A 27,621-nucleotide genomic window follows, 5' to 3' on the forward strand; every position below is an offset into this window, starting at 1 on the left:
TCTCCCTGACGTCACCTCTCCCGGCTCCGCGCTTCCTTCCGATAGAGAGGCGGTGATTGGCTGAGGGCGGGGCGGAAACGCGGCCGCAGGAAGAGCTCACGCGGTTGGCCGGCGCGGGCGGAAGGGGCGGGACGAGACGCGGCCGACGAGCGGGCCGGCGGGAGGGGCTGGATGGCGGCGCTCGGTGCCGGGCCGCGCCTCTCTGTGTGAGCGGCCCGCCGCGCGGTACGTCTGGAGGGGGCGGCCGGGGCTTCGTCGAGCGAGGGCGGGCCGGGCCCGGTGAGCGAGCCGAGCCGCCGCGATCCCATTAGCGGTGAACTCGGGGCTCCGCGGTGCGGGCCGGGAGCGGGCCCGGGCCTCTGCGGGACCGGCCGCTCCAGAGGCCGCTGCTCACAACGGCGAGGCGAGGTCCGCGCTCGCATCTGGCCCAGCCCAGGTGAGGCCCTGGGCCGTGAGGTTTGGGGTGTTAGTCCTGGTTTTGTGACCGTGCGGTAGCACGCAAGAGCGCGGTTTGCAGCTCGGGTCGTTACGGTGGCTGCGTGGCGCCTGCCGGCCAGAGCGCCGTCAGCAGGAGAGCTTAACGCAGGGCGCTGTGAAAACATCTGCTGCGTCTGGGCTGTGTGTTGGAGGTCAGGGAAGGCAAAGGCGAGATGAGCCAAATTCCAAGGTTTTAAGGTACCGTAGTGCTGGGCTGCAAGATGATCCCCCTGTGGTTTTGTGCCCCAGGATGCCTTTGATGCTGCCGTTTCAGGAAATGTTCCGTCAGCTTCCCTGGGTTCTATTGAAAAGATGACAGAGTCTTTAAGGCTGGGATGACCACTAGGATCATCCAGTCCAACCATCAGCTCTCATCTGCAACTGCCCTAAACCCACCCAGTGCCACATTGTCTTTTCTTGCACACCTCTGGGGGCAGTGAGTGACTCCACCACCTCTCTGGGCAGCTGTTTCAATGCCTCGCCTCTCGTTTGGAGAAGAAATATCTGTGTATCCAGTCACAGTTACACCCTAATCTCTTCCAAGTGGTTTAAAGCGTTGGCTGAACCAGCAGACAGATGGTTGGCGACTTTAGTCTTAAGACAATGCTGTGCTCGTGCCTCATCAGCCTCTTCAGTTTGTTTTTCTGACATTGTCATCGTTGTATCAGAACGTTTTGTTTCCTGTTTAACAGATTGAGCTGGTGAGAGTGGGGAAACAGCTCATCTCAGTAATGCAGTGCTTGGTTAAGAAGGATGGCCTCTCGTTGTTCAGACCTGTGTTCAGGAGGGAGATGCCATTTTTATTTTCCCTATAGCTTTTCAGCTCAAACCACCATGGGAAACGGCACATAAGAACAGATATTCTGTGATTTCTGGGAGTTGAACTCATTTTAAAAACATATCATACTTTTAACAAATACTTGTATGGTGGTGCTTTAACCTGGATTTCTTCTGAGGTCTCAATTAGCCATTTTGTCCTACAGACAGTAGCCCACGAAAGCTGTATTTGTTCAGAACATCAGGGCTCTGCTTTCTGCAGCAGTGGTTCATTGTGTGGAGGAAGAACGACAGACTGGTTCCGTCTGTTACTAGTTACTGCATCCCTCCCTCACTGCAAGAATAACAGGCTTCTCTTCCAGTGCTGAAATGCAGACCAGGGGGAGGTGGACCTAAATGGACCAACAGTCGGCATTAACCTCCCTCATTCTGCAGCGTGGAGCTGGCAGGAGCCATCTGGCTCACGCAGGGAACTTATCAGTGCTGTGCTTTGAGGTGACAGCTGTCCAAATCGAGTTTCCTTCTGAGGCTGACTCCTCAGAGCATCTCAACCCCGGGCCTAGGATTGAGGCAGAGATGTGAGCACACCTTGGGAATCCCCAGCTGGAAGCAGAGGGTGTGCTGTGTGAAGGGGCTGCCCTTGGTCAGTAGGGCTGCTCCAGATCTCTAACCACAGCCCCTTTTCATCCTGAAGGGTAATTCCCTCTCTCCATCAACTGTTGAACACTATAAGCCTCTACACAACTTCACCTTATGCTCTGGCCCCTGCTTGCTTCCCTGGTGCAGCCTAAGCAGGCCTGGCTCTGTGTTTTTCAGAGCACGTAGTAATATCTCATGCACTGACAAGTGAAAGCGGGTGTCCCGTGTCTGTCATGTTGTGTTTTTAGGTCAGTTCCACCATGGATGGGGGAGATGGCTCTGCTGACCTCGTGATAAACAAGAGGTTTGTGTCTGAAGCTGAGCTAGAGGAGCGGCGAAAGAGAAGGCAAGAAGAATGGGAAAAGGTCCGAAAACCTGAAGATCCAGAAGGTATGGGATAGATGTTTAGTAACTATAGGAACTATAGGAGATCAAGGATATTTCAAAGAAAACAAAAACAAAAAATAGTAGCTTGTATTCTGCAAGCTCCAAAAGGTTTTCCCTTGAAGAAAGTAAGAACTGTTGGTGACTTAATATTTCTAACATTAAGTCTCATTTCCTTAATTATTCTTTCCTTTCAGAGTGCCCAGAGGAGGCATATGACCCACGCTCATTGTATGAAAGGCTTCAGGAGCAGAGAGAAAAGAAGCAGCAGGAGTTCGAGGAGCAGTTTAAATTCAGTAAGCACCAACCTCTGTTACTTCCAACAAAACTCAGCAAACTGCAGCAGCTGCGTGGTACACCTGCAGGTCTGACCTGTCTGTATGAGAGAAGCAGAGAGCTGAGAAGGGTATTCAAAGGGAGTAGATAATCCTGCAGATGACAAACAATTATCTGCATCAAGGCAGTGCTGCACATGCATTCCAATTCCCTAACCATAATTAGGTGACTCAAACTTCATAGAGCAATTTGAGGCTCAAGATCAGCACTTGGGTGAAGTGAACATGGAGGAGCTGAGCCTTCAAAAAGTGGATATCGATGAAATGAAAACCTGGTTTCTACCAATGTTGCAATTTCTGGTTTTATAGAAGAATCCTTTGCTTTGTATCACTTGTAGAAATTAACAGTCAAAATGGGACCTGTTGGCTCTATTTAAAGAGAAGTGAGGGTGATACTGTGGGACTCCATTATAAGGCAGCTTCTTGCTGGTTTTGGTTCTCTAGCTGGAAGTCCTACCCTCAAACTCTTGCATTCTTCAAGCTCCACTGGCATAGCTGGATTCTGTCTAGAATTTCTCACGTTAGCCATGGGACAGAACTGTGTCTAACCTTTAACAGTGTTAGAGTTTTGCAGACCTGTCTTGCTGGGGACGGCAGGTTGCCAATTATCAGCATAAATGGATTGCTGAGCTTGCCATTAGACTGAATGGGACTTGACAATGAGGTGAAGATTAAAAAAAACAATGTCTGCCTCATGTAAAGGCCTAAAAATCCTCTTACGGAATTAAACTAATGACTAAAGGTGGTGTTTGGGTTCAGATTTCTCAGGCTGATACTGCAAACTTGGTTTCTCTACCAAGTACTTTTGAAGACCTTTTTAAATCAATAACTTGGATGGAGAGATGTTGACTATTTGTAGCAAGGAGAAGACCTTCCCACTGAACTCACACACACTTACAAACCTTGCTCATCTCTGTGGTAACAGTATGCTCGAACTGTGTTAGTCTGGTGTAGGTTTTGCACTCAAGCATTTAAGAGTTTGGGTTTGCTTAACATCCAGTATCATTAACCAGAAGATATTTCTCCTCCTTAATTACAGAACAAAGCAGATAGTTTGCCCTTTGTGGGGTTTGCTTTGTACCTATTACTTGACAAGAGGGTGTAACTGCTAGAAGACATGAGCTGGTCACTCAGGACTCTACTCACTGCATTCCCAGTGACACTGTGCAAAGTATTCTACCTCAGCAGCATTCAGGGTCATCATCTGCAAGACGTGGATGGCTCCCTCCATTTCACAAGGCAGCTGGAAATCAGCAGTTGAAAATCATCCAAAGAGAAGGGCGAGGTGATGGAAGCTCATGGCTGCTCCCCAAAGCCTGAGCTTATCTATATGCATTCTTCTTTTTTTCAGAAAATATGGTAAGAGGCTTAGATGAAGACGAGACAAACTTCCTTGATGAGGTTTCTCGGCAGCAAGAGCTACTAGAAAAGCAACGAAGAGAAGAAGAGATGAAAGAACTCAATGAATACAGAATATCCTTTGCTTATAGGGCTGGCATTCTTATACTGGAGGTTTGGAGTCTGGACTGTAGTTTTAGTCTGTTATTCACATCCTTGTTATAATACTGCTTTAGAGAACACGTGATGATTCTTTTTTACTGTTATTGTAGCTTGAATCTCCTACTAGAATATTTGATTCCAGGCCACCAACCCTTCACAAAGATGTACTGCAGGATAGCATAGGATGCTTTTTGTCTGTAATCTGCATCAGAAAGGGGAGATCTGAAATGATTTTAGGATTGCTGTCAGTTCTGAACATCTTTTGAGGGTTGCCTCACTTGTGAGGAAAGCAATAGTTGCTTTGCCTCCTAATGAAAACCACTGCTTAAAGTAATAAGTGAACAGAGTGCAAGTTCTCAAGGATACTTTAGTATAAATGAAAGAGTCTGAAAGCAGAAAAAGGAGCGAGCAGCTCATATTTATGAGGTGACCAAAAATACTCAGCAAATGCTACAAAAAGTTGCATTACCTTGTTTTAGTTAAGGATTTATAATTCAGAGCATCTAAATCTCTTGTGAAGAGCATCCACGCTCTCTCACTAATTCATTTATGAGGCAGTACTGATTCATTTTTTAATAACTTTATGTCAGAACTAAGCTGGAGTTGGCTGATGGATCTGGAATATTTCCTTGGTTTGTTGGATCTAATTATGGGATATTCATGGGATATATTTAGGTTCTGTGCTGGTTGCTTGCAGGTCTGGCTGATGCAGGGATGTGCGGAATCAGATCATGCTGTGCAAGCAGCTGACAACCCTAGTTAGGTCACATACATCCAGGGGTGAACCATATCAGCTCAGAATGAATCTTCTGTTGTCTTGGATTAGCCACATAATGCACTGATCCCTCAATTTACTGAGCAGGATCTCTTGCAGATGTCCACATTGAGCCTCAGTCTTAGAATCAGCCAGCTTTGTATCAAAGTCCTGATGTAAATTAACTGTAGAACTTGCTGCTAACATACTGGGTAACATCACAAGGAACCTTGGAACAACTTGCCAAATGACTCACAGATTTAATGATTTTTGGTGGTATTCTTTCAAAGTGGTCTTGGGTAGATGAGCTGGGTGGTTTGTAGGCACCATGCAGGAGTTCCTCCAGGCTAGAAAGAGGATTGTTAACCCAGTAGGTGTGATGATTTAGTCCTGGTAAAAGATCCAGTCTAAGAGATGTTGTTTCATGGTGAAAGCCTACATCAATATTGAAGTACAGAGCTTGTTTCTTTCTTTTCCTTCTTTTTCTTTTAACCACAAGAAATCATGAAACTATACCTCCTAAAGATGAATGTGCTCAAATATTTGAATGCACTCAAGAGTGAGAAATTCATATGCGTGGATGCATAGGAGCTTTATTTGCTCTTACGTGAATAGCTGGGTTTTTTGGCTTCTTACTCTGCCTCTTCAGCATTGGACTGACTAGATTTAAAGATTTTTCTTAAGCCAGTTGCAAGAAATGCTTTGTCTTCAGTGCTGTGTGAATGCAGAAATCCCCTTCCAAGGAGAAGGCGTTAACTATTGTAGGATGGTGCAACATCAAACCGTTGTTGGCAGGGTGAGCTTCGGGATTGCTTCTGTTAGCCACAGGATGGCACTCCTGTGCCATCTTAGAAGCATCTCATCAGCAGTTGTTGGATTTTTCAGCTGAGGCAGGGAGCAGTCAGGGCTGTTGCTGCATCCTTGGGAAAATCCAGTTAGCAAGGACATCTGAACATCCTGACATGAAGGGAATCTGAGACTTTGGGTCACTCCACAAGGTGCTGGTTTATAGTTGGCAGGTGTTCAGTGGTGGGATGGAAACTGTGACCTTAAATAGGAACATGAAATTCACTGTTGGATATTTGTATGCAGTAGCTGGGACATCTGTGAAACTCAAAGCTTGTGGTTACGCTGAGTGGTCACTGGGAATGGCAGTCAGAAGGAATTTGTAGAAAGGCAGATTTAAGGTTATAACCTAATCTCCTTTTAGATTAGGTTAACTCTCCTTTGCCATGTGTAACATTAAGGTTTGCAGAAGCCTTTATGCCTCTACTGGTACCTCACAAAGAAGCCTCTTCTGTCTTGGCTGAAGATGCCTGATAGGTGTCATCACAAGTAAGTTTCCTTCAGTAGAATATGTGAATGAGCTTCAGTTGCTGCTGTCAGCTAAATATGTCAGGGAGGAAGAGCCTGTCCTCTCCATTCCTGCCTTGTTGATCCTTAACCCTTAATTCACAGCACTCTCACTAAAGTGGGAGTGGGTATGGACCCAAAGAAGGAAACTGAGAAGAAATTGCCCATGAAGTCAGTGGAAAACAAGAACAAATTCTCTCAGGCAAAGCTGTTGGCAGGAGCTGTGAAACACAGAAGGTTAGTTTCACACTTCTATAAATGCATGAGGAACGGAACCTGGTTAACAGTGTAAAGGGAAGCAGGCCAAAACTGCCTCCAGAGAACAAGGTGCAAACTATAGCCCTAAAGAAAAAAGGGGGGAGGTACAGGAAAAGACCAGCCTTGTTTCCATGGGCTCTCACCAACTGTTGGAGAAACATGAGGCAATTCAAATAGATAAGCATGTGTAAAGCAAGTGGGTAGGCTCTTCATTCTAGGCTGCCAGGCTTGGGCAACCCTGCTGTGGGTTCCAGAGCTTCTCTCTTTTTCAGCTCTGAAAATATCAGCATTCACTTCAGTTCTGTAATTCAATTTAGATTTTCCTAACAACCTATTAGATCTGTGTTTAAAATGGATCATTTTAAGTAGTTGCTTGGGGCAGTGTGGGGAAGATGTTAAGAGAGAAGAGTTTTGTGTACCGATCTGATCCTGAGGGCATCAGGCAAACCTTCCATGTTCTCACCAATTGGCACTGATAAATCAGCACCCTTCCTGTCCTACAGAGATGACAGCTGAATTTGTGATCTGCTGCCTGTTTTGATCTCAGCTTGCAAACACAGCTGCTGGTGTGTTCCAGGTTACAGATAAACTAAGCACCTGGGCCTAGGCTGAATCCCTACAGACAAATGAGGGAATGCTTAAGGCAATTCCTGACATCTAGAAATTCAGGTAGTAGTTTTAAGTGCATTCCCAGAGAATGAACATATGAGAAGGATCAGCACAACAGAGGATGTTATAAAAGAAGTGCTTACCTGCATCTGAAGATCCAGGCTTGCAGGAAAAACTTCACAGAGGAAGAATCTGCAGCAAGAGATCCTTCCCTCATGTCAGTCAGCCCTTAAATGAGGTCTGAGAGGTGCAGCCAGGCTCCACCCCTTCCAGTCACACAGCTGAATTGCCTTCACCTGTGCTCCCAGGGCTGACCGGGTCCTTTCCCCAGGTGCTCCATCAGTGGTACAGGCCATGACTCAACAGTTCCCATATAATGAGAGATTATTATTTTAGAAGCTTATCTTGTAGGGTGATGTTTAGCTCCCAGTCCAGTAGTAATTGCTGTCTGTGCAAACTGAAGCGAGCTCTTCCAACACCTTGTATGTGGGGTACTGAGTTTTTTAAGGGGAGAGAAGAAAAAACCCCAACCAGCAGCAAGCAGCCAGCAATGTTTTCTGTTGGAACCACTGGTACATACCCCAATGGGGTGCAGGGAAGGAGCTGGTGTGTGCTTAGTGGCACATCTGAAGTCTGCAGATGGCATTTGTTTGAAGAGAGCTTATCTGACATGTTGGTGCCATCACCAGCAGTCCTCTGTTCTCGCTGTCTTATTTTCTGTTGCACACTATCCAGAACCAAACACAGCATGAGTTCAACATCTGCTTTCAGAGCAGATGTCCTCAAAGGACTTCCACTATTAAAACCTCCTTGCTCAAATAACCTTTCATCTGTCCCTCATGTTCTGCCATGGGAGGGGAAAAAGACCCCGGAAGAGGGAGAACACTGATGTTGGACCTGCAGGGTGGTGACTGCTCAAGTTTGTCAGGCAGGGAAACCAAAGCTCACATGCTGATTGCTGGTCTCAGGGGTATTCCAGCTGAGCAGGAGTCCCAGAGCGAGCTCTGGATCACTCCCTGCTGGAATAGCTGTAGCATTTGAGGCAAAAAGTGACTCTGAACTTCATAGTAATTAAGTGGTGGTTTACAAGGAACAAGACAATTTCTTTTTGTTTTTTTTTTTTTTCCCCACAGTTCAGATGGTGGTAACAGTGTGAAGAGGTTGAAGCTCGATACTGACCATGAAGAAAAGAACCAAGGTATGTCCTGATTTCTGCTGTCGGGAAGCTGTCTGCCTCTCACCTGAACAGCAGCTGACTTAGTGAGTGTAGGATCTGATGGAAGATTTGCTTTTTTGTGCTAGGCAGCACATGTCAGCATGTTCTCTCTTAATGCTATGGTGACTGTGGGCATTGACAGCCGTTGCAGAAGGAACCTCCTCTGGTCATCTGTCCCTCACCTATACCATTCCTGACAGATGATTGTCTAAGCTGCTCTTAAATCTCTGCAGATAGAGACTGTGCATCCTTCTGAGGCAGTTGATTCTAATGCTTAGCTGTTTTTACCCTTAAGGTGCTTTCCCTGATAAATAATAGGAGTCTCCTTAGCTGCGTTTCATGCCCAGTGTTGCTTCTGTCAGCCAGAGGCTCAGAGAACAGCTCATTCCCTTCCACCAAGTGTATTTGTGCACCTCCACGGTTCGCTTCTCATGCTACAAAGTGATCTTGTCCATCCTGAAACCAACTTATTTCAGAAAATTATGAGCAGCTAGAAGAAAAACTAATCTACGTTTCAGTCTTAGCTGTCAGGATTGCAATTGACTCGTTGTCAAGATCTTCTGACACAAATAGGGTGAGCTGTGATTGTGTAATGACAACCCAAGGCGCTTCCTGCATCTCCTTCTGTTCAGTAAACTATCAGAACGCATGGAAAAAAATTAATTAGCTGTGGAAGATGGGAGATGTTGACTTAGCAGAGCACTGGAATGAAACTTTTCCCCAACTATGCTGTTGTATTGTTAAAAAAAATAATAAACTAATTGCATAAAACAGAGCTATTTATTCTTATTTAGTGGGTTTGCTATTTGGCACCCATCAAACTGACAACCTTAAGAATAAAAATCTGTAATGCCAGCATAGAGCTGGGCTTAACTATGATGAGAAAAAATCCCCTGAGGTAGCAAGTCCTTCCTGTCAGAATAGCTTTTGTGCCACGTAAAGCCGCCTCACGCTGTAATTAAATCCTGCAGTCACCCACTACTGGCTTGCTGGTAGCAGGTGAATGGCACACAGCAGCTCCTGGGCTGATGAAAGAAACCCTTTCCTGCGCTCTGGGTTCTGACTGAAGTCTTTCTCTTGCAGAAAAACCGTCCTGTGTTCCCCTGGGGAGCAGCTCTGTGGGAGGATCTGCAGTCCACTGTCCGTCGGCTGCGGTCTGCATTGGGATCCTGCCTGGCCTCGGTGCCTACTCTGGCAGCAGTGACTCGGAGTCCAGCTCAGATGGAGAAGGCACCATCAATTCCACTGGGAAGATCGTCTCTTCTGTCTTTCGTAGCAACAGTTTCTTTGATGGTCCATAACAAAATCCCTCCGTGTGTAATGTAGTGCAGAGTTCACTTCCAAAGCCCTGGTGGATGTTTGATGCATCCCTCTGTCCCAGATATAATATTTCTAGCTAACCTCTCAACTTTAATACATTCAGATGCTTCTAAAATAATTCATTTTTATTTTTTCCCCCATTTTTTTTTTTCATTTCTGGGGTTCTTACTGAGCTTGAGGTGGGAAGGCTGCCACCCCAAAGCAGAGGGCACACCTCGTCCTGTAGGCGAGGGCTGAGATAGAGAGGAGAGCACCTTTTTATGATTCTCATGGAAAGAAAGAATGAATTTTGGTGATCTATGGAGTTTATACAAGACCAACAGGCAAAAAAAAAAAACCAAAAAATGCACTTGAAGCACGGAAGTCTTGTAGGAGCAGCCATGTGTTCTGTTTTAAAATGTCATTTTTATTCTGTATTTGAGAAATGGGGGCAGAACAAAAATCGAGCAGATGGTGAAGTGTGGATTGCCATGACACTGTAAAGAAGTTTTAGTGTTACGCGATTAAAGACATTCTGAATGCATTTTTTTTTCCATCTTGGCTTGTGCCATTCATAATTGTTCCTGTTCCATTAAGCAATTTGGGTTCTGCTCATCCAGCCCTGTCCTCAACCCACCATCGAGACGGGGCTGAGGGTGTCCTCCTTCTGAATGAGTGCAGAGGAACTGTTGGTGGTGATTCTGCTCACAGCTCAGCTCTCGTGGTGTAGTGTGAGTACCGAGGGGGTGGGATATCCTGGCTCAGTCAAACCAAGCTGTGCACAGACTGGAGAACTCCACTGCCTTTTGCAGTAGGAGAGCAAATGACTGTCGAAGTTCTGTTGAATTTAAGAGACCTTACACTGCCCTGAGTGCTACCTGGCACTCTGGTTTTTGCTCCCAACCTGCTCCTGCCTTTCCTAGCTTCTCTAATGATGGAAGATACTTAAATCTCCCAATGCCTTGATTTAAACCTGCTTTACTTCAGAGTTGCACGTGCAGGAGCCTTGTGTAGCTGCAGTGGAGAGGTGTCTGTGCCTGGTGTGAAGCTCAATCCATGATGGCTCTGAAAAGCCAGAGCAGCACACCCCAGTCATGAGTGCTTTCCTGAATGGTATTTGGTATAGCTGCCCTCCAAGCATCTGTTAGATTCGGATGGAAACAGAGTGGGGTTTGGAAGCTGTGGGCAGACACAGTGGTGCAAAGGAGCTGCAGGTGGTTGTGCTGGACCCTACATGGTCCAGAGGGAGACAATTCTGCTGTGGGAGAGCCCCACTTTCCTTGTTTCTTGAAGAGCAGGATCAGGGCAGCTGGGGAGCTCCATTAGCTCACAGCAGCCTTAAGCCTGAGTCCCTTCCTCCTGCAGCTGCCCTACGTAAGCAAGCTGCTGTGGAGCCTGGCTACCAGTCCCATTTACTGTCTTAAAAAGTGATTTGATGTTAACTGTATTAACTGCGCTCTGAGACACTGTATGAAGGGCCAGAGGGCAAATCAGCCTAACTGGAAGCAGCTGGGGCAGAACACTGCCCTGGGGTTGGGAAAGGACTCCAGCAGCACCATCGTTTCATGGTGGAATTGAAATATTTCAGATTTTGTTCTCTCTGTGCAAGGTTTCCTGATGGAAAGAAAACATTTTTCCAGAGCCCCAGACTTTGATCTGAAAGCTGAGCAGCACAGTGCCTGCCTGACTGGCAGTGGAGCTGCATACAGCCTTAGTTATAAACAAGCCACCATTCAGAGACTGCTTCCCTATTTGGAAAAAGGGGGGGGTCGGGTATTTTTCCCTTCCAGAGGGCTTTGCAAAGCAAACATTTCCCCAAGCTGGCCCCACCTTCCAGGGTTGAGGCTGGCATAGGCCTTGCACTGTGCCCATGTGCTCCAGGCATGGTGCAGGTGGAGTGGTGAGGGGCACTGGGCTGCCCCAAGCACCCAGCCCTCACACAGTGCTCCCAGCCTGGACCAGACAGCAGCCTCTTATTTTAAATGTCCGAGTTTCTTTATTAACCTGAGTATAACAAATATAACATGTACACAGTATAAAAATGAACATAGAGCATGACAGCGGTACGAGTACGGCACAGATACATGACCAGTTCAACAAATGGTAATAATATATTAAGCATTTCATTGCTTGGAAAAAGCAAGTTTTGTTTGTAAAAATTGTATCCTGTTCCACTAAAATTATACAAAGTACATTCAATACTGAAAAGTGACTCAACGGAGTGGGACTGGGGCATGGCCCGGCCTCTGGGTGTTACCTCGGGCTGTGGCTGTACAAAGTGGATCCAGGCGCTTCTCCAGGATGAGCTTTAAGAACTTAACAATTAAATTAAGAAGTACAAACCTGTGTGTTTCAGGGAGGGTATTCTTCATTGAACAGCATGTGGAACATGCGCTTTCAGTGGGACCAACAGACTTCGGCAACATGCAGATGGGGCCGGGAACGACGCTACGCGGGCTCCGTGTTGATGGGGGGCAGGTTTTGGTGCTTGAAGTACTGCACGACTTGCTGGGGCAGCTCTGCCAGCACAGCTTTGGCCAGTGTCTCCTTGGGGGCCTGCAGGCAAAAGGAAAAAGCAGCAGTGGCACAGGACTGGATACACCTGTGGTTATACTGTATGTCACTGTCTCGGGGACAGTTCTCTTGCAGGGCAGAGCGAGGCAGGTGGTGTGGGAGAGGGTAGAGCTGATGGGAGCATGATGAGTGCTCTCTCTTTTAAGTGGCTCCCAAACCTTTTGGCATTTGCTGGGGTTGCCCCTCTTCCAAGGTAAGAACATGATGTGGGTCGGATCACAGAAACACAGAATGGTTTGAGATCTCAAAGATCACCTCCTTCCAATAAGATGTCATGTCCAGGCCATGGGCAGGTTTCTCCAAAACCCCACCCCTGGCCTGGGGCACATCCAGCAATGGGGCACCCTCAGCTCTGGGCAGCTGTGCCAGGGCCTCACAGTCCTCACAGCAAATAATTTCTAACATCTAACCTAAACCTCCCGTTAGTTTAAAGCCATTCCGCCTTGTCCTATCACTACATCCCCTGACAGAGTCCCTCCCCATCCATCCTGGGATCCCTTTAGGTACTGGAAGGCCACAGTGAGGTCTACCCAGAGCCACCTCTTCTCCAGGGGACGGCACCACAGCCCCCACCCCCACTGCTGGGGGTCACAGACTCACATTGCGGAAATCCCGGAAGGGCACAAACTGGACGATGTCACGCACGGCCTCCTCGCCAGTGTGGGAGCGCAGCACCCGGCTGTCCCCATCCAGGAACTCCATGGCAGCAAAGTCAGCATTGCCCACCCCCACGATGATGATGGACATGGGCAGCTTGGATGCCTGAACCACGGCGTGGCGCGTCTCGTCCATGTCACTGATGACTCCATCCGTGATGATGAGGAGGATGAAGTATTGCTGCAGAGAGGGGAAGAGAGGGTCAGAGCTACGCAGGGCTGCAAGGGACACGTCAACTCTATGCTCACTGCTAGCAGATACCAGCACACAGAGCTGAAGGAGAGGGCACGGGGACAGATGGATGGACACAACACAGCAAGGCTGCGGCACGCGCACCCCAGCAAGACCAGCGCCTTCATCTCCTCTCCCTCAGGGGAAAGTAATGGTTCCATTTTGGTGCATTACACATCTCGCGCGTGGTGGAGAAATGATGAAAAACAAGCACTTAGGAGCATTAAAGCCTTTTGTTCCTCTCCTCATTCTTTCCATTTCCTCTGAAAACCACCAGTGTCGACGTCCTAGAAAAGCAGGAGGAGACACGCAGCCCGAAGCCCATTTTCTTGTTTTTCCTCCAGCCCACATCTCGTCTCTTGAAATCTCCCCTAAGTGCCTTCTTCCCTCACATAAATTCTGAGTGCAAATGAGGGTGGGTTTCTGGCACCACTGTGCTGCAGAAGCAGGACCTGCTCCTGCCCTGAGCACTGCAGGACCCTGGGCACATCAACGAAAGCACGGCACTGAAACGGGGCAAAACACATGGAGCTGGGGGAAAAAAAGTGTGCCAGGGGAAGACTTATACAAGAAGGCAGTATCTGGAATCCCGAATTGGCACCAACAATCTTTTTTTGGTGTTTAAGAGAGGAGCTGCGTGCTCACACGCTGCTGGCCAGAACTGACCATGCACCTGTAAGGGAGGAGGAGTAGAGTCTCAAAGGGAGTGGCTGATAACAGGTAAAAATCCAGCTCATTCCACCCTTCCTGCCAACCTTCTTCATCTGTGAGTAAACTGGTACAGAACTGGCCTCTCAGCATGGTCAAAAAGATCGAAACAAGAAAGGCCTCTCCCCTTTTGCTCCTGTTCTCCGAAATCAGTGACAGAAATAAGCGCTAAAAGCACGCAGGAGACAAGGAGGGAGCAGAGCTCATCCACTGCTTCTCACTGCATATTTCAGAAGTGAAGTGAAGTGAAATGGGAGATGATGCCGGGGATCATCTGAAAAGCCCGAGGGCTCTGCAGCAAAGCAGCTGCGAGCATCCTTACCTGGCAGCATCGGCTGGATGCACTCCAAACAAATGATGACAATTTTAGAACCACCTCCTTGGGAACTGAATATCAGCCTGGCTGGGAAGGTTGAGCCTGGACTCTGCAGGCATCCATCACCACCACAGGTATATACACCCCATCCCAGGATGGGGACAGGGACCTGGGACAGGGCTGCCTGCTCCCATCACGCTGATCCAAGCCTCAGCCCCTGATCCATCACGTTCTGTGCTTTCAAAAAAGGCAGAGCCGTCTCCAGCCTGTTCCTTTGGTGCGTATGATTTAAATCTCCCTTGATTAAACTATTAGTGCCAACAGAGGGGTGCAATTTGCATACGATTAGTGCCTCTGCTTGGCGCGCAGCATGGGGGATTCTCCCTCCCCCTTCAATACAAGGAGAGAAAATGAAAGCTGAGGAGGCACCTGGGTTTGTGGCAAATCAAACCCAATTCAGGCTTTCCCCCAACAAGCAGTGTGCGTTGGACGAGAGGGCTGACAACCCACAGCCTTCTTGGGGGAGATGGAAGTGCCAAGAAGGGTGAGGGAAGGATGGACAGGAAGCAGTGGGATCCCCTTGAAATGGCAGTCGCTGGAAGTGGCTTATTTTAATGAAGAAAGCAAAGAAAAAAGGCAAACATGGGACAATATCGCTTCATGCCTGGAGATGGGGAGAGCAGCACTGCACAAGCATCCCCCTCCTACCACCGTGCTGGCACCATCTCCTGCACATGAGGATGGGCAGCCCAGTGCAATGGGCTTCCATGCTAACGAGCAGCTTTCTGACATAAGGATGTAAGCAGTGTGTTGGACTAATTATCTACAACTTGAAGGACCGATGAGCGGCTGGAGCAGCCATGTGGGAACCCCGGTCCTGGCTCTGAGCCCACTGTTTGTCCAACCAATGTGAAAAGGAGCAATAAAAACAAGATACTCAACATCATCCAAGGGGGAGAAGCAGAAAAGTCTTCCAGGAGAAAGTTCACATTTGGCTACGTGAGCAACACGTTGCTTTAACCAAGAGGATCTTCCTCCAGGTGTCTGCTTTGTACTGAAGTGACATAAACCAAAGGTCTGAAACCACACTCTGAACCTCAGCGCAGCTCCTCATGTTGCCCATTCACACTATGGTGGCATTGTCACCATCCTAGTTCCCTTATGGTCCCCACAACAGTCTTGTCAGTCCCACACCACTCAGGAGCCCAAAGCTATTTGGAAAGCAACAGGGCTGCGCTTCTCAGGACTGTCATTCCCTTCTTGGCCAGAATCCACACAAACAGAAGTTGCCCTGGCAGACCAAAGCCCCACAGAACTCAGCAGAAGCCAATGGTGGATGTTTCAGGAGGAAAAAGTAGAAGAGATAAAAGTGTTCCTGTATCCTGCAATGCATGTTGTGGACTCCTGATCTCACACTTTGATGTTTTCCAGGCCAGAAGGTTGTAGCCTTATCACTTCTCGCCTGGGAGCTGCTCCACACCTGGTCAACTCTTGCTATCATCTAGGGCTGCTGGATCCTCTTTGAGATAATGGGGGCAATGTTTCACACTCCACTCATTCCAATCCAAGGGTCACTCAAATCATGGCATTTCCCACCCCCATCTCATTTCTCTCCCCAGTAATTTCTGATTTTCCACAGCTGCCGTTCTGTTGACTGTTGAGTTTCTGCATTGTTTTTTTTGACATTCTCTCTGTGAAGTGACGACAGCCAGATGAGAGCCCACGGCTGGGCTTCACAGGCAGGGTTAGTTCTAACTCTCCTCCAAGCCCTTTCCATTCATCAGCATGGGGCAATGGAACAGCAGATGCAAGCCAGCCACAAGGGATGGGGAGATCTTCCCACAATTGTTTGCAGGCAGCTTTCATCCCAGCTCCCCTAAATAGTCTGGTCTCGCCAGCCAGCTTTGTCTACTAAGCATGCCATGTCCTCAGGGAAGGAAGGAAGCCCAGCAGTGATGCCATAGCAGCCATGACGTGCTCAGCATCCATCAGTGATACAACCACCACCTGTCTGGCAAAGTGTTGGTGTAGTTGCTAAACCCAAACAAGAAACTTTCTCCTATATATAGCCCAGGTCTAGCCTGGCTCCACACTGCCTCTCCCACAGCCTCGTCTCTCCTGACATGAAAGCAAGGCACCAGGTCACACCGGCCACAGACACAGTAGTCAGAGAAAAGCAGGACTTACAGATGCAGTCTCCTGCTGGGTTGCCTGAGCCGCAAACCGGGCCACATGGTTGACAATGGGGGAGAAGTTGGTGGGTCCATAGAAGCGGATGTGAGGCAAGCAGGCTGAGTATGCTTGGACAATGCCCTCCACACCTGTGGGGAAACCAGAGAAGCCCAAAATCACAACATGCAACAGCCCAAGCCAGCCATCACATACTCCAAGCATGATCACAGGATTATAGATTGACTGAGGTTGGGAGGGACATTAAAAATCATCTCGTTCCAACAAGATGTCACACCCATATGGGCAGGGACACTTCCTGCTAGATCAGGTTTCCTCAATGCCACCATTCAGCCTGGCCTTGAACACTTCCAGGGATGGGGCATCCACACCTTCTCTGGGCAGCCAGCTCCAATGCCTCACTGCCCTCCGAGTGAAAAAATTTCCCATCTAATCTAAATCTCCCCGCTTTTAATTTAAAACTGTTCCTCCCTCTCTAGTCCCATCACTATCTGATCAAGTAGAGGATGATGAGCTAGTAACGCCATGGGAGCTCAAGTTCAAAATATCGTTTTCCTCCAAACTCATCCAGATCATGAAGTTTCATCCACTTCTATGCAAATGTTCTACAATCAGGGCTTTGCTCCTCAGCCACTTTGCAGCAGATCCTCACACCTTCTCTGGTGAGAGGCTTCACAGCACCCACAACCAAAGGCTTTCCTCGTGTATCTGCAAAAATCTCAAAATCAGGCAAAGAGGAGGAGCAACAAGAAAAGCAGCACAGCTTAACGGAACACCAGACAGACATGGGGCAGAGGAGGTGGTGCAGAAGCTGAAACACCCCAGAAACACCCTGAATGCTCCCAGGCTGCTTGGGAAGCAACACTCTGTCCTGCAAGTCACCAGAGACTCTTCTGCTTCTGCTGTCCCACAGAGCTGCCCAGGAAGATCTTTCTATCCTCCCCCACTCACGTAAACCAGGAGAACAAAGACAACCCAAAAAGGCTTTCTTTATCACCGAGCTCCCATTCTGCTGGGGTAAAGCAGAGGTCAACACAGATGGCCTTGGCAGCTCAAGGTTGCCCTCACTGTCTATGGTTAGAATAGCTCTTCAGCAATGACTGCTATTGGCTCTCAGTTGCTAAATGAGCTACAGAAGCATTAAGCCTGAATTCCCCATCTGCTAAGCAGCCCTTGTGTTTCTCACCAGCAGACGGCTGGTAGGACACCCAGAACTAAGGCGTTATTTTTATGCTGTCTGAATCCAGTTGCATTTTATCCTGGGACCTCCTACACACCCCCAGATCTTCTCTGCTTTCCACTGAGTGAACCCGTAGTAGCTGCTCTGCTTCAATGTTAAAGGCTGTCTCCAAACTGACCTTGAAAAACTCCTGTGATAAGTTACTGGAGAAGTCCAGGAGGAAAGACAGAAGACAGTGAAGGCATGTGAAGGCCTGGCAGGCACTCACCTGAACAGAAAGGGTTTGTGGGATTGAAGTTAATGGCAAACTCATGGGACACCTGCGGAGAAGAGATGTGAATTAGCACAGAGGCAGAGCACAGTGCTCTCTATCAGTTCAGCTGATGCACTGTCACACGAGTTCATCCTGCTGGGCCAGCAGTGCTTCCCCACCCTTTGCTATCTGACAGCGAGGAGCAAAGATAAACATGGTACATGGTCAAGGCTGGGGATGGATTGGTTCCTCTGGCCTCCCACTCCCATCATGGATCCACCTGACGTTATCACACCACCACTGTTGTCCCCATGGCTTCCTGCTGGCTGCCCAGAGAGAGAACACACATCACACCAGAAGAAATGACTTCATCCTATTGCACACGATTAGCTTCATGATCTGGGCTATGATGAGGGTGAAAAGCAGTACAGGGGAGGTGACATGACCACAGAACTATCCCTAAAAGCAGGTGCAAAGCCCACAAGCTTTTCTGCCACCTCCTCCCAAGCTGAGGGAGATGCCCTCAAAAGGAGGTTCCCCATGACATGGGTAGATAGTCCAGTGCACCCTTGCATGTAGCATCAGCCATGCCAGAGAAACCAACAGCAGAAACCCTCCAAACCTACTCCTCTAGGAAGTGTCTGCAGACAGAAACCATAAAAAATTAAAACTTGGAGAACAGTTGCTTTAGAAGTGTAATTCAATGACTTGGGTGCAAGAGAGGTTCAGGGCTCCCGTGCGAGCCCAATGTTGGCATGGGTTGACCACTTGCTTGGGGAAGAACCAGCAGATCGGGGTGCTGAGGCATTCCTCACTCTGTGATTCAGACACAACGAGGACCAAACGGGCTCTCAGCAGCACCAAGGACACACAGCTCCCTCTTTCAGACTTCTGGGAGCCAAAGGCATGATATGGGATCTCAGCCCACTGGTTGCAAGGGCTCCCAAACAAAAAACTCTGTGCTGCAGTTACAAAACAAGGCTATTTTCTTCCTCTCACGAGGATGGTGGTTCGCTGTGGTTCTCAGCCCAAGGATGGCTTCAGGACATGCGTACTCACAACGCTGGCAGAATGAATGTCCTCTACATTGCCGTGTGAAGTCCTCCCGAGACTGCGAAAGCAGCACGCATCTGGTTCAGACTTTCCAATTAGAATGGGCATTGTGTCGAAAGCAGCAGAAACTATTTTTGCAAGGCACCGTGGGGTGAGAAACGACACAAACAAACAAAAGTAGGTCAGGCTAAAACTCCGGAGTGCTGCAAAGCCGATGTGCTGCCATACAGGAGGATGGGACCGACCCGCTCGGGTGTCCCCATGCCCATAAGCACAGCCAGTAATGATCCCATTCACACCATAGGCAACTTGAGGCACATTCTGAAACGCACGACTTGTTTTTAACACACCATTTGTGGGGGAAGCCTTAATTTTGGGCAACATGTCCTACTTTAGATTTCTGGATTTACAGTTGTTAAAGGGCTCACTGTTTTGGGGTTGTGTTTTTTTTTTAGAAGACACTCCAAATTTTACCATGCAACTATTTATAGAGAAGGTAAACAGAAATGTTCCCATGTTTTGCAATTGAAAAAGAGGGGGTTCTCTTTCTTTTAAGCAGCAGTGAAGCAGTTTGGAGCTGTTTTCCTCACTTTTTGCAGCACTACATGGAGCACACCCCCTGCGTGGTTGAAATGTTTCAAAACCTCCTCTTGAGTTTTTACAGATTTTATATATATATATATATATATATATGCTAGAAAATCCAACAGGGCTTCAAAATAACAAAGTTTAAAAAAAAAGGGAGGGAAAGGGGGGGAACTCATTCCCCACTGGGTGCACCCAGAGGTACACAGAATTATTAAGGTTGGACAAGACCTCATCCAGTCCAACCCCAACCCATCAGCACCATGCCCACTAAGCCACATTCAAGTGCAGGACCTTTCTCAACTGGGAACAGCCCCGTCCAGCAGCCCCAAAGAGTGGGATGTCCACATGTGCAGCCTGGCTGTGCCCTTTGGATGGGGTGATTGTGGGTGGAAGCTCCATCTTCTCCCACCAGGAATTGTAGACATGCCCAAGCCCCAGCCCAGGAGATGGGATAGTTGGTGGGGCTTCAATTTCAAGCATCACCCTCTCCGGGGCCACCTCATCCCCCAGCAACCAAAACCCATCTGCTTCCTACCGGGAAACCGCTCGAGGCTCTTTACAGAGCTGTTACATTGCAAGATGTTCTTTGACATTTCCAACGAGACTTTTGTGTGCAAAATATCTCACTCCGACTGGTTCTTTGAAAGCGTTTGGCGATGCCATGGCAACAGGAGAGCGACGAGAACAAAGCACAACATACACGACTGAGATCTCTAACCATCTTCCCCATTTTCAGCCTGGTCTGCCATGCACAACGGCCATCGGTTCACCCACTGGCAGGACACAGGGCACTGGGCATGCAGCTCCCCACTGGCCTGCCCCAACACCAGCCTTGGGTTTCAGCACTTGAGTTCCGAAGCCACTCATTCCTGCACGCCGTGCTCCTTCCAGCCCTGCTGCATTTTCCATTCCCATTTCTCTCCACAAACAATAAATCCCCTGGTGGTAGCTGGCAACTGTTATTCCTCGGAAGTTGCTCACTAAGATCTTCCCACAGAATCTAGGGAAGCAACAGACCTGAGACATTTGCTGGCCAATTGGGATGAATCAGCTCCAGTGTGTGCAGGGAGGGATGGACTCCAGACAGCGGCAACCAGCAGCAACTCCCATGTGAATCGCAGGGATTCCGGCTGCCACAGAGAGCAGTCTGTTTCTGCATGGTGGAACCATGAGAGCTCCTGGGCTCTGCTGTGGTTGTGGGCAGCTGAGAGATGTGAGGCCATGTAGAAGTGGAAGCTGGATGAGAAGTGTCACCTGCAGCCAGTGGTGGCTGTGACAAGCAGCGCTGGACCGGTCCTGTAAGGGTTCTGTACATGGTTAAAATGCCCCCAGATGTCCTTGATCTCTGGGAAGAAGTGGAATGCAGAAGCAGGGGATGCCAAGGCACAGGCTGCAAGCAATCCCAAGGAGTCCTGGAGTGTATTGAGGGTAATTTCCTGGTACAGACATCAGACAAACTGACCAGAGGAGATGTATTTCTGCACCTGACCCGATGCTTGCCAACACAGAGGAGTTCATTAAAGAGGTAAAGGCTGGAGGCACTCTGGGGCTGCAATGACCATCAGGGGCTAAAGTAAGTTATGCTGTGAAAACGCTGGAGGAAGGGAGGTCCGGCAATGGCTCCAGGTACAGGAAGCAATTCCTCAGCCCCACTTCTTGGAGCCTCCATCCAGGAGCAATGCTCATGGTGAGAACACTGGCTCCAGCAGGCTCCCTGTGCTGCTGTGCTCCAGCACAGCCTGGCAAGGACCGTGGTGGCTTCAGCTCCTTGAAAACTCAATTTCCTGCCCTAATGTGCTGCCACAACCTGTAGGCACTACCCACACAGCATCATCTGGAGGCTACCCAGCTCCCATCCTCCAGCCAGATCTCACTGCAACCTAATACACTCATCTACGGCCCCATGATTGCTCCTGCCTCCCACCAGCAAAATTAATCAGCAACAATGGTATCAGTGCCAGGAAGCCTTGGGGCCAGCCTGGCTGTCTGAACTCCATCCCCACCTCACATCTCCCTACAAACCTAGCATGCCCCATGCCCCAGCTCTGCTCCTGCCCAGAAGCATTTCAAGCACACAGATCACTGCTACACGTTACCTTCCAGTCTGGTGGGAGCTGGGCACCAAATCCCAGAGCAGGAAACATTTTGTCTCTGCAAGGGAAGAAAACATGAGTGAATTTCCACGCACACAAGGGATGCCTGCATGCTCTTCAGCACACCAACAGTGTCCCCATCCCACCAGCTCCAGGAAAGCAGCTTCCTGTCTGCTTGAGCACCATCACACTCCACAGTGGTGATGGGGAAAGAGGAGAAACACTGTCCCTTATGTGCTCTCATCATTGCAGTACCCCCGTCTCAACATACACCACAATTTTCTTCCAAGGAGTTTCCCAAAAGCAGGGCATCATTTCCCCCTGCTCCATGGGTGGAAAGTCAAGCCACAGAAAGGGTGACATGCATCCCAGCAGCTTGTCAGGAAGCCAGGGAAATGCCTGCAAAGCAATGGAGAGGCAGAAAGGCACAGCACTTACGAGTCATAGTCCTGGATGATCTGTCCGACAGCCCAGATTGCTGACAGGTATTCATTGGTTCCCATGGGGTTGATGTAGTGCAAAGAGGAGGGGTCCCGTGGGTTCCCATTGGAGGCAGTGAAGTCGATCCCAACCTGAGGGAAGCACAGACTGCCTTCTGTTAGCAGTCACCACTACAAACCTATCCTCCCATTCTCCACTGCAGATGGACCATGGTAAGGCCCAGGCACAGCCCTATCACGACCAAACCTTCAATTTTGGGAAGTTTAACAAATTTACCCTCCCTAAAAAAAACTAAAAAAGCAAGGTTCGACAAAGTAATTCACTATGATATCCAAATTTTTTACAATCAAGAATTACAGACATGACATCACAAAGAAGCAAACCACCACCACCAGGGTTCGTGCTGAAAGTCTGCTGCCCATCTGCCAGGCACCAAGGAGCTCCACGGACACCAAACCAGGCAGGGTTGCCTGGGCTTTTGTTGGGTTCAAGGTCTTTCCTGTCCCAAGAGACGCAACCCTGAGCTGAGCTTTCCCTCTTTCCCTACGGCTACCCTACACAGTGCTTCTCCCGGGTCCAATGCAGGCCAAGTTCCTGCTTTGTCAGCAAGGCACTCGTGCTTCTCCCTCCTCCATGCTATTTAAAGACATTTGTAGGAATGCATATCCGAGATCTCGGATCCAGTTAACTGTGGTCAGATGCAGCGAGGCGACGAGCCACCAGATTTGAAATGACTGGGAGGGAAGAGTGAGGAAGAGACGAGCAGACGGCGTGCCTGCATTCGCCTTGTTTGCAGAGCAAATAGGAAAAACCCAAAATAACTTTGGTGGCTAAATTGAGCTCAGGGGATTTTGCTCTGTATCTGTAATGAGAGAGGAAAAACTCGGCTCCTGGGCCGGGTCAAAGCCAGGGGTGGGGATGACAAGACATCCTCTGCAGCATGGGGCAGCTGGGAAGAGTCCCAGGGGCCACTGCCCTCCCTGGGCTCATCCCTGAAGGATGGCAGCAGAGGATCATGCAAGAAGCCCAGTAAAACCTGACCTCTTCAGCATGAGATTGATGGTCTTACAGCTCACTGCTCCAATGAAACAGAAGCAGCCAAGCCACACTTGGACAGAGCACAATAAGGAAACTGAGGCATCATGCAAAACATGCCAAGAGCCACGTAGGAGAGCAGAAACTGAACCAGGTGCCTTGGGAGGGGAAAATTCCAGCACTTCCCATTACCAGCAGACCTCAACGAGTGAGATTTCAGCATTCCAACTAATTCACACAAAAGCTCTGTGCTACCAATAAACTAGATGATTTTCCCTTCCTATTCACTCCCCAGCACCAAGACCTTCACGCACAGCAGCAGAATGGCACATAAAGAGCTCTTGCACTTGTTCCTGTTTCTATGGTAACTCTTCCTCCTCCTCTCCCCCCCATGTTTTCAGACAAGACAACAAAATAAAAACTGAAATGACTGCGTGTGCCCAGCGCTCGCTGGGTGCCGCAGCAGAAAAGTTTTCAGAAATTAGAAAGCTAATGGGGGGAAAAAAACAACACTTCTGTTTTGTGGTGGGTTCACTCTGGGCTGTAATGTCTCCCTGTAATTCCTCTTGACAAACCACTGGTGTAACAGCTCAAGTGAGGGTGGAAATGCAAATAAAAATGCAGAAACACTGCATCATTAACAGCCCAGAGCCTCTGAGCTGGGTTCAAAACACCCAGACCTCATTCAGCAATCTGGATGCCAGTTAACACAGAGATGGCAGAGATGTTGGTAGAAATTTGTGAAGGACTCCATGGGACTCTCATCTTCAGCAGTAGCAGGTTGTGTGTCTGAGAATTGCGGTACTGATCCCAGTACCAATACCACATGGTTTAACAGCAAAATGGAGCAGCTCCTCATTGCTGTGAAATCCCACCCTGCTAAGCCACCAGGACTCGGCTCAGCTGGCCCAAGGGCAGCCTCCTACAGCACCTCCCTTCATGTCACTTTGATCATGACATATTTATTACCACTATTGGACAAACAGCAGCCAAAGTCCTTACAGTGAACATCAGCTGGCAACCTCCCAGGATGTAGTCCAGGAATGAGAAATCTCTGGTTATCTGAAATAAAATAGAAAACAAAGTGTATCAGCAATCTTCACTACTGCAGGAAAAGAAAACACCACTGAAACCACCCAGGCCTCCCATCACTGTGTTTTTGGACCTTCAGGTAGCTCCATCCATGTAGCAAAGCATGTAGGAAGAATCATGGGAGGTGGGGGAGTCACTGGTCCCTGGGGGTGTTCAAGAACTGTGGAGAATGGCACTGAGGGACATGGTCAGTGGGCATGGTGGGGGGTGTGGGTGGAGTTGGACTTGGTGATCTTAGTAGTCTCTTCCAACCTTAATGATTCTATGACCACTGGGGTCTTCCAGGGCAGCATTTTGGCACTTCCTAAGCTACATGTGATGTGGTCAACCACACCGATCCATGCACATGGCATCAGGGACACAGCCCTAGCACGTCAGAAAGCAAAGAGCTGCAAATCCTATTCCAAGGGGAGGAGAACCCACAAAAAGGAAAATTCCCTTTAGTCATGCCCCATCGAATGTGCACTTGAAAACCCAAGAGCACTGGAGATGGGGTGGGAAGCTCAGTGCAATAAAATAAAGTCCCAAACCTACCAAAGGATAGAATGAAACATCCCAGCATTGTGCTCACCTTGCAGGACTTGACGATGATGATCCCAGAGTTCTTGTAATTCTTTTTCTTCTTTTGCTTTTTGGGGTTAATGCACTCTAGTTCTAGCTGTAAGAGAGAAGCTGTTACCCAAAGCTAACTGCAAAACAGAACTGCTGCTGTGCCCTCCTCACTGCTGGAATAGCAAGGACAAGCTATAGCTAGGGCAGGCCTCAGCTGTTCCTCTAAAGCTCTGGGGAAATAAATGCCTTTTCAATACTCAGAAAATAATGGCTGCAATACTTTTTTTTTTTTTTTAATCTACAACCATTTGAATAAAAACTCTTATCAAAGAACAAAGTCTAAATGTGGGCTCTGCACTCATCATTCCTGCAGTCTCTGGATGCTGAACAACTTCCTCCAGCTCAGACCCCCCGATCAGGTGCATGTGGGATCAGTCTGAGATCAGCTGGGCACACCTGGGCTGGAAGAGTCAGCTCTGGCAAACGGGTACCCAAATCCTACAGTGCCCCTATTTTGCCTCCAAGCAGCTCTGACAGGACTGGCCAGGGAATGCAGAGCACCACTGAGCAGCTTCCAGCCAGCCAGAAAAAGCAGACGGAGCTGCTTGCAAACAGGCTCAAAACTGCAGCTCTGGAAGCATGTACAAAAAAAAAGGCATATTTGGCTGAGTATTTCAGCCATCTCATGTCCCAGCATAGGTCAAATGCCAGCATGCCCAAGAAAAAAGCAAAAACAAAAATAAAAATCCACTAGGGCAGAAATCAAGCAACTGGAATGACGGGCCCGTGGTGGGAGCAGCTTCAACTAATAGGGAATGTGGCCAGGCCCTGAGCAATTCAGCAGAGAAGGAGACCTTAGCCTGGAGAGTGTTTATGGGAGAAACCAACAACACAAGGATTGCAAGCAGTGTTTTTTCCCTTTGGATCTCAGAGGTAAGAATTCACGGCTAACTCCTTTCTGTAAGCACAGGAAATTTTGCTGCTGGTTTACTGCTGGCCACCTGACCCCAAAATCTCGTTGGTGCCAGAGGTCCTCACCAACCCTCATGTCCAATGGGCTGGAGGCTATGAAAACAGCAAAGTCTTGAGGCAAGACAAGCGATGCTACAGCAGCAGAGGGGACTCAAGTTCTCATCTGCTCATTCCCATCCGCAAACGTGCGGTGCCTGCTCTGCGGCAAGAGCATCTCTGCTCCTGTTTCTGTATTTATCCACATCAGCGTGGCCAAATGAAAGAAAGAGACAGGTCACGAGGAGCTGCCTCGGGGAGAAGGGATGCTGGCATGTGGTACCCAGTGCTGAGACTGCTTGCTTTGGAGCCAGAGCCCCCAGCAGCTGGGGCGCAGATGTGTGGGGCACAGAGAATGCCCGACCTTTCTGGGTGCAGCCCTGGTCTCTGCCCAGATGCTGCTCCCCGAGGCACTGGGGCTTATACAAGCAAGGCAGCAGCCAAGCCACGCGAGGGGAGGAAGCAAAGGGATGTCCCCAACTGCACCCAAGTCATGTGCTCTGGCACGTCATGCCCAGCAGCACGGGCATGCAGGGAACGCCCCCTCCAGTGCCCCCCCCGAAACAACAAGGCATCTTCAAATGCTGCTTCAGACAAATCTTAGGTTTTCAGACAAGACTGCCTTCATACTCTCTACCTCAGACATCTATTTCAGCTAAAGCAGTGACCTAAGTCATTTGCAGTGTAGATGGAAGGAAAAAGCAGCTCTTCCTCATCTCGGAGCCTCCTCAGCACAGGCTGAAGGTCTCAGTGCAAGCACCAAAACCCACCTCCAGCCCCAAGGAGCAACGTGGCCACCTCTGCCCCATTCTGCACAGAAAATGTGTCAGCACTTACTGGAAAGGCATCTTGGGCTTCACACATCCTGGCCACTGAGGTCTGAAACTCCCCAATGAAGTCGTGTCCCCCGTCGCTGTCGTAGTCGTAACACATGACCTAGAATCACAGAACACCCCAAGTTGGAAGGGACCCACAAGGATCACCAAGCCCAAGCCATGGCTCCACAAAGCACCAACCAAATCCTACAGCTGAGAGCAGTGTCCCAACACTCCCTGAGCTCCAGCAGCTCAGGGCCATGCCTGCTGCCCTAGGGAGCTGTTCTGTGCCCACCATTCTCTGGTGCAGAACCTTTCCTATAACCCTCACCTGACCCTCCCCAGACACAGCTCCATGCCACTCCCTCAGACCCCGTCGCTGTCACCAGAGATCAGAGCTCCACTTCTCTGCAGGGAAGCTGTAGGCTGCCACAAGGTCTCCCCTCATCCCAAGAGGAAGCTGAAGGGCCATCATTACCTTAATCAGCTTCTCCACATCTCCATCACACAGTGACACTAAAGGCACAGTGAATGGCTTCCAGACGGGGTCTAATGTGTACTTGATCACCTGTGGGATGGGAATGGAAGGATGCAGTTACAAAGGGTAAAACAGGACATGGGCACAAAGGATATATAAAGGTGTCCTCTGTATCCCTCACCCCACCTATCGCTTACTGCCCCACTATTTCCATCTAAGTAGAGTGGTGGGACACCACAACCATCACGGAGAGCTGAGCAGTCCTGGATATACCCAGATCTTGCCTTATCTGTGTAACAGCTGCTGCACGAGCTGGAGAAATGTAATTGATGCTTTTTAACATGCACTGAGAAAAGGCAAGCTGTATGTGCTGCAGACCTTAGAGGTGCTTGGAGGGCACGTGAAGATGCTTTCACAAAGGTGCCCTGCTCAAAGAGAGAGACTGATGTGAATCTCAGTCCAGGACACAAAGCTCAGAGGTGTCAAGCAGCTCAGGCAGAGTTTCTGCAGGACAGCATTCTCTATGAAGCACCAGGAGCAAGCCTGATGAAGCAGCCACCTGAAGAGGTGTAAAGGCAAGTGCTATGATGGGATGTTCTCTACAGCCCCTTCCTTTGCACAGACTGCACCCTTCAACATCACCTCCGTGCCCCAAGAGGCTGCACCTGCTGCAGGTATCACAGGAGCAGAATGGCTCAAAGGTTTAAAGGAAAAGGGAAAGGAAAACATACGGAAAGTCAGCAAGGGGTGACCACT

General features: G+C 48.9%; 2 protein-coding genes across 3 annotated transcripts in view; one reads left to right on the top strand and one right to left on the bottom strand.

The window, feature by feature from the left end:
• The first annotated feature begins 76 nt into the window (after window positions 1-76).
• PSME3IP1 (proteasome activator subunit 3 interacting protein 1) lies at window positions 77-10,145 on the top strand. The gene is made up of 7 exons (XM_031615262.2): window positions 77-225; window positions 2,142-2,283; window positions 2,475-2,573; window positions 3,964-4,085; window positions 6,323-6,456; window positions 8,220-8,284; window positions 9,386-10,145. The coding sequence occupies exons 2-7, from the start codon at window positions 2,154-2,156 to the stop codon at window positions 9,601-9,603; spliced, it is 768 nt and encodes a 255-aa protein (XP_031471122.2). The 5' UTR covers window positions 77-225; window positions 2,142-2,153; the 3' UTR covers window positions 9,604-10,145.
• Window positions 10,146-11,574: 1,429 nt separating this feature from the next.
• CPNE2 (copine 2) overlaps window positions 11,575-27,621 on the bottom strand; it is a 39,421-nt gene continuing 23,374 nt past the window's right edge. For both annotated transcript variants that reach the window (XM_031615231.2, XM_090149817.1), the window contains exons 7-16: window positions 26,866-26,955; window positions 26,410-26,508; window positions 24,584-24,670; window positions 23,923-23,982; window positions 21,883-22,016; window positions 21,448-21,502; window positions 17,726-17,777; window positions 16,275-16,408; window positions 12,776-13,012; window positions 11,575-12,157 (exon numbers count right to left, since the gene is read on the bottom strand). In XM_031615231.2, coding sequence (XP_031471091.2) covers window positions 12,050-12,157; window positions 12,776-13,012; window positions 16,275-16,408; window positions 17,726-17,777; window positions 21,448-21,502; window positions 21,883-22,016; window positions 23,923-23,982; window positions 24,584-24,670; window positions 26,410-26,508; window positions 26,866-26,955 — 1,056 coding nt within the window. In that variant the 3' untranslated portion in view covers window positions 11,575-12,049. The remainder of the gene's footprint in view (window positions 12,158-12,775; window positions 13,013-16,274; window positions 16,409-17,725; window positions 17,778-21,447; window positions 21,503-21,882; window positions 22,017-23,922; window positions 23,983-24,583; window positions 24,671-26,409; window positions 26,509-26,865; window positions 26,956-27,621) is intronic.

Source organism: Phasianus colchicus, chromosome 13, assembly GCF_987193195.1.
Source record: "Phasianus colchicus chromosome 13, bPhaCol1.hap1.1, whole genome shotgun sequence".
NCBI classification, from domain to species: domain Eukaryota; kingdom Metazoa; phylum Chordata; class Aves; order Galliformes; family Phasianidae; genus Phasianus; species Phasianus colchicus.

Bases quoted from the DNA above. Each gene is read 5' to 3' on its own strand.
- PSME3IP1 (XM_031615262.2), top strand. From the start codon at position 2,154: ATGGATGGGGGAGATGGCTCTGCTGACCTCGTGATAAACAAGAGGTTT. The intron at 2,284-2,474 runs GTATGGGATAGA...CTTTCCTTTCAG, and splicing joins AAAACCTGAAGATCCAGAAG to AGTGCCCAGAGGAGGCATAT. The intron at 2,574-3,963 runs GTAAGCACCAAC...TCTTTTTTTCAG, and splicing joins CGAGGAGCAGTTTAAATTCA to AAAATATGGTAAGAGGCTTA.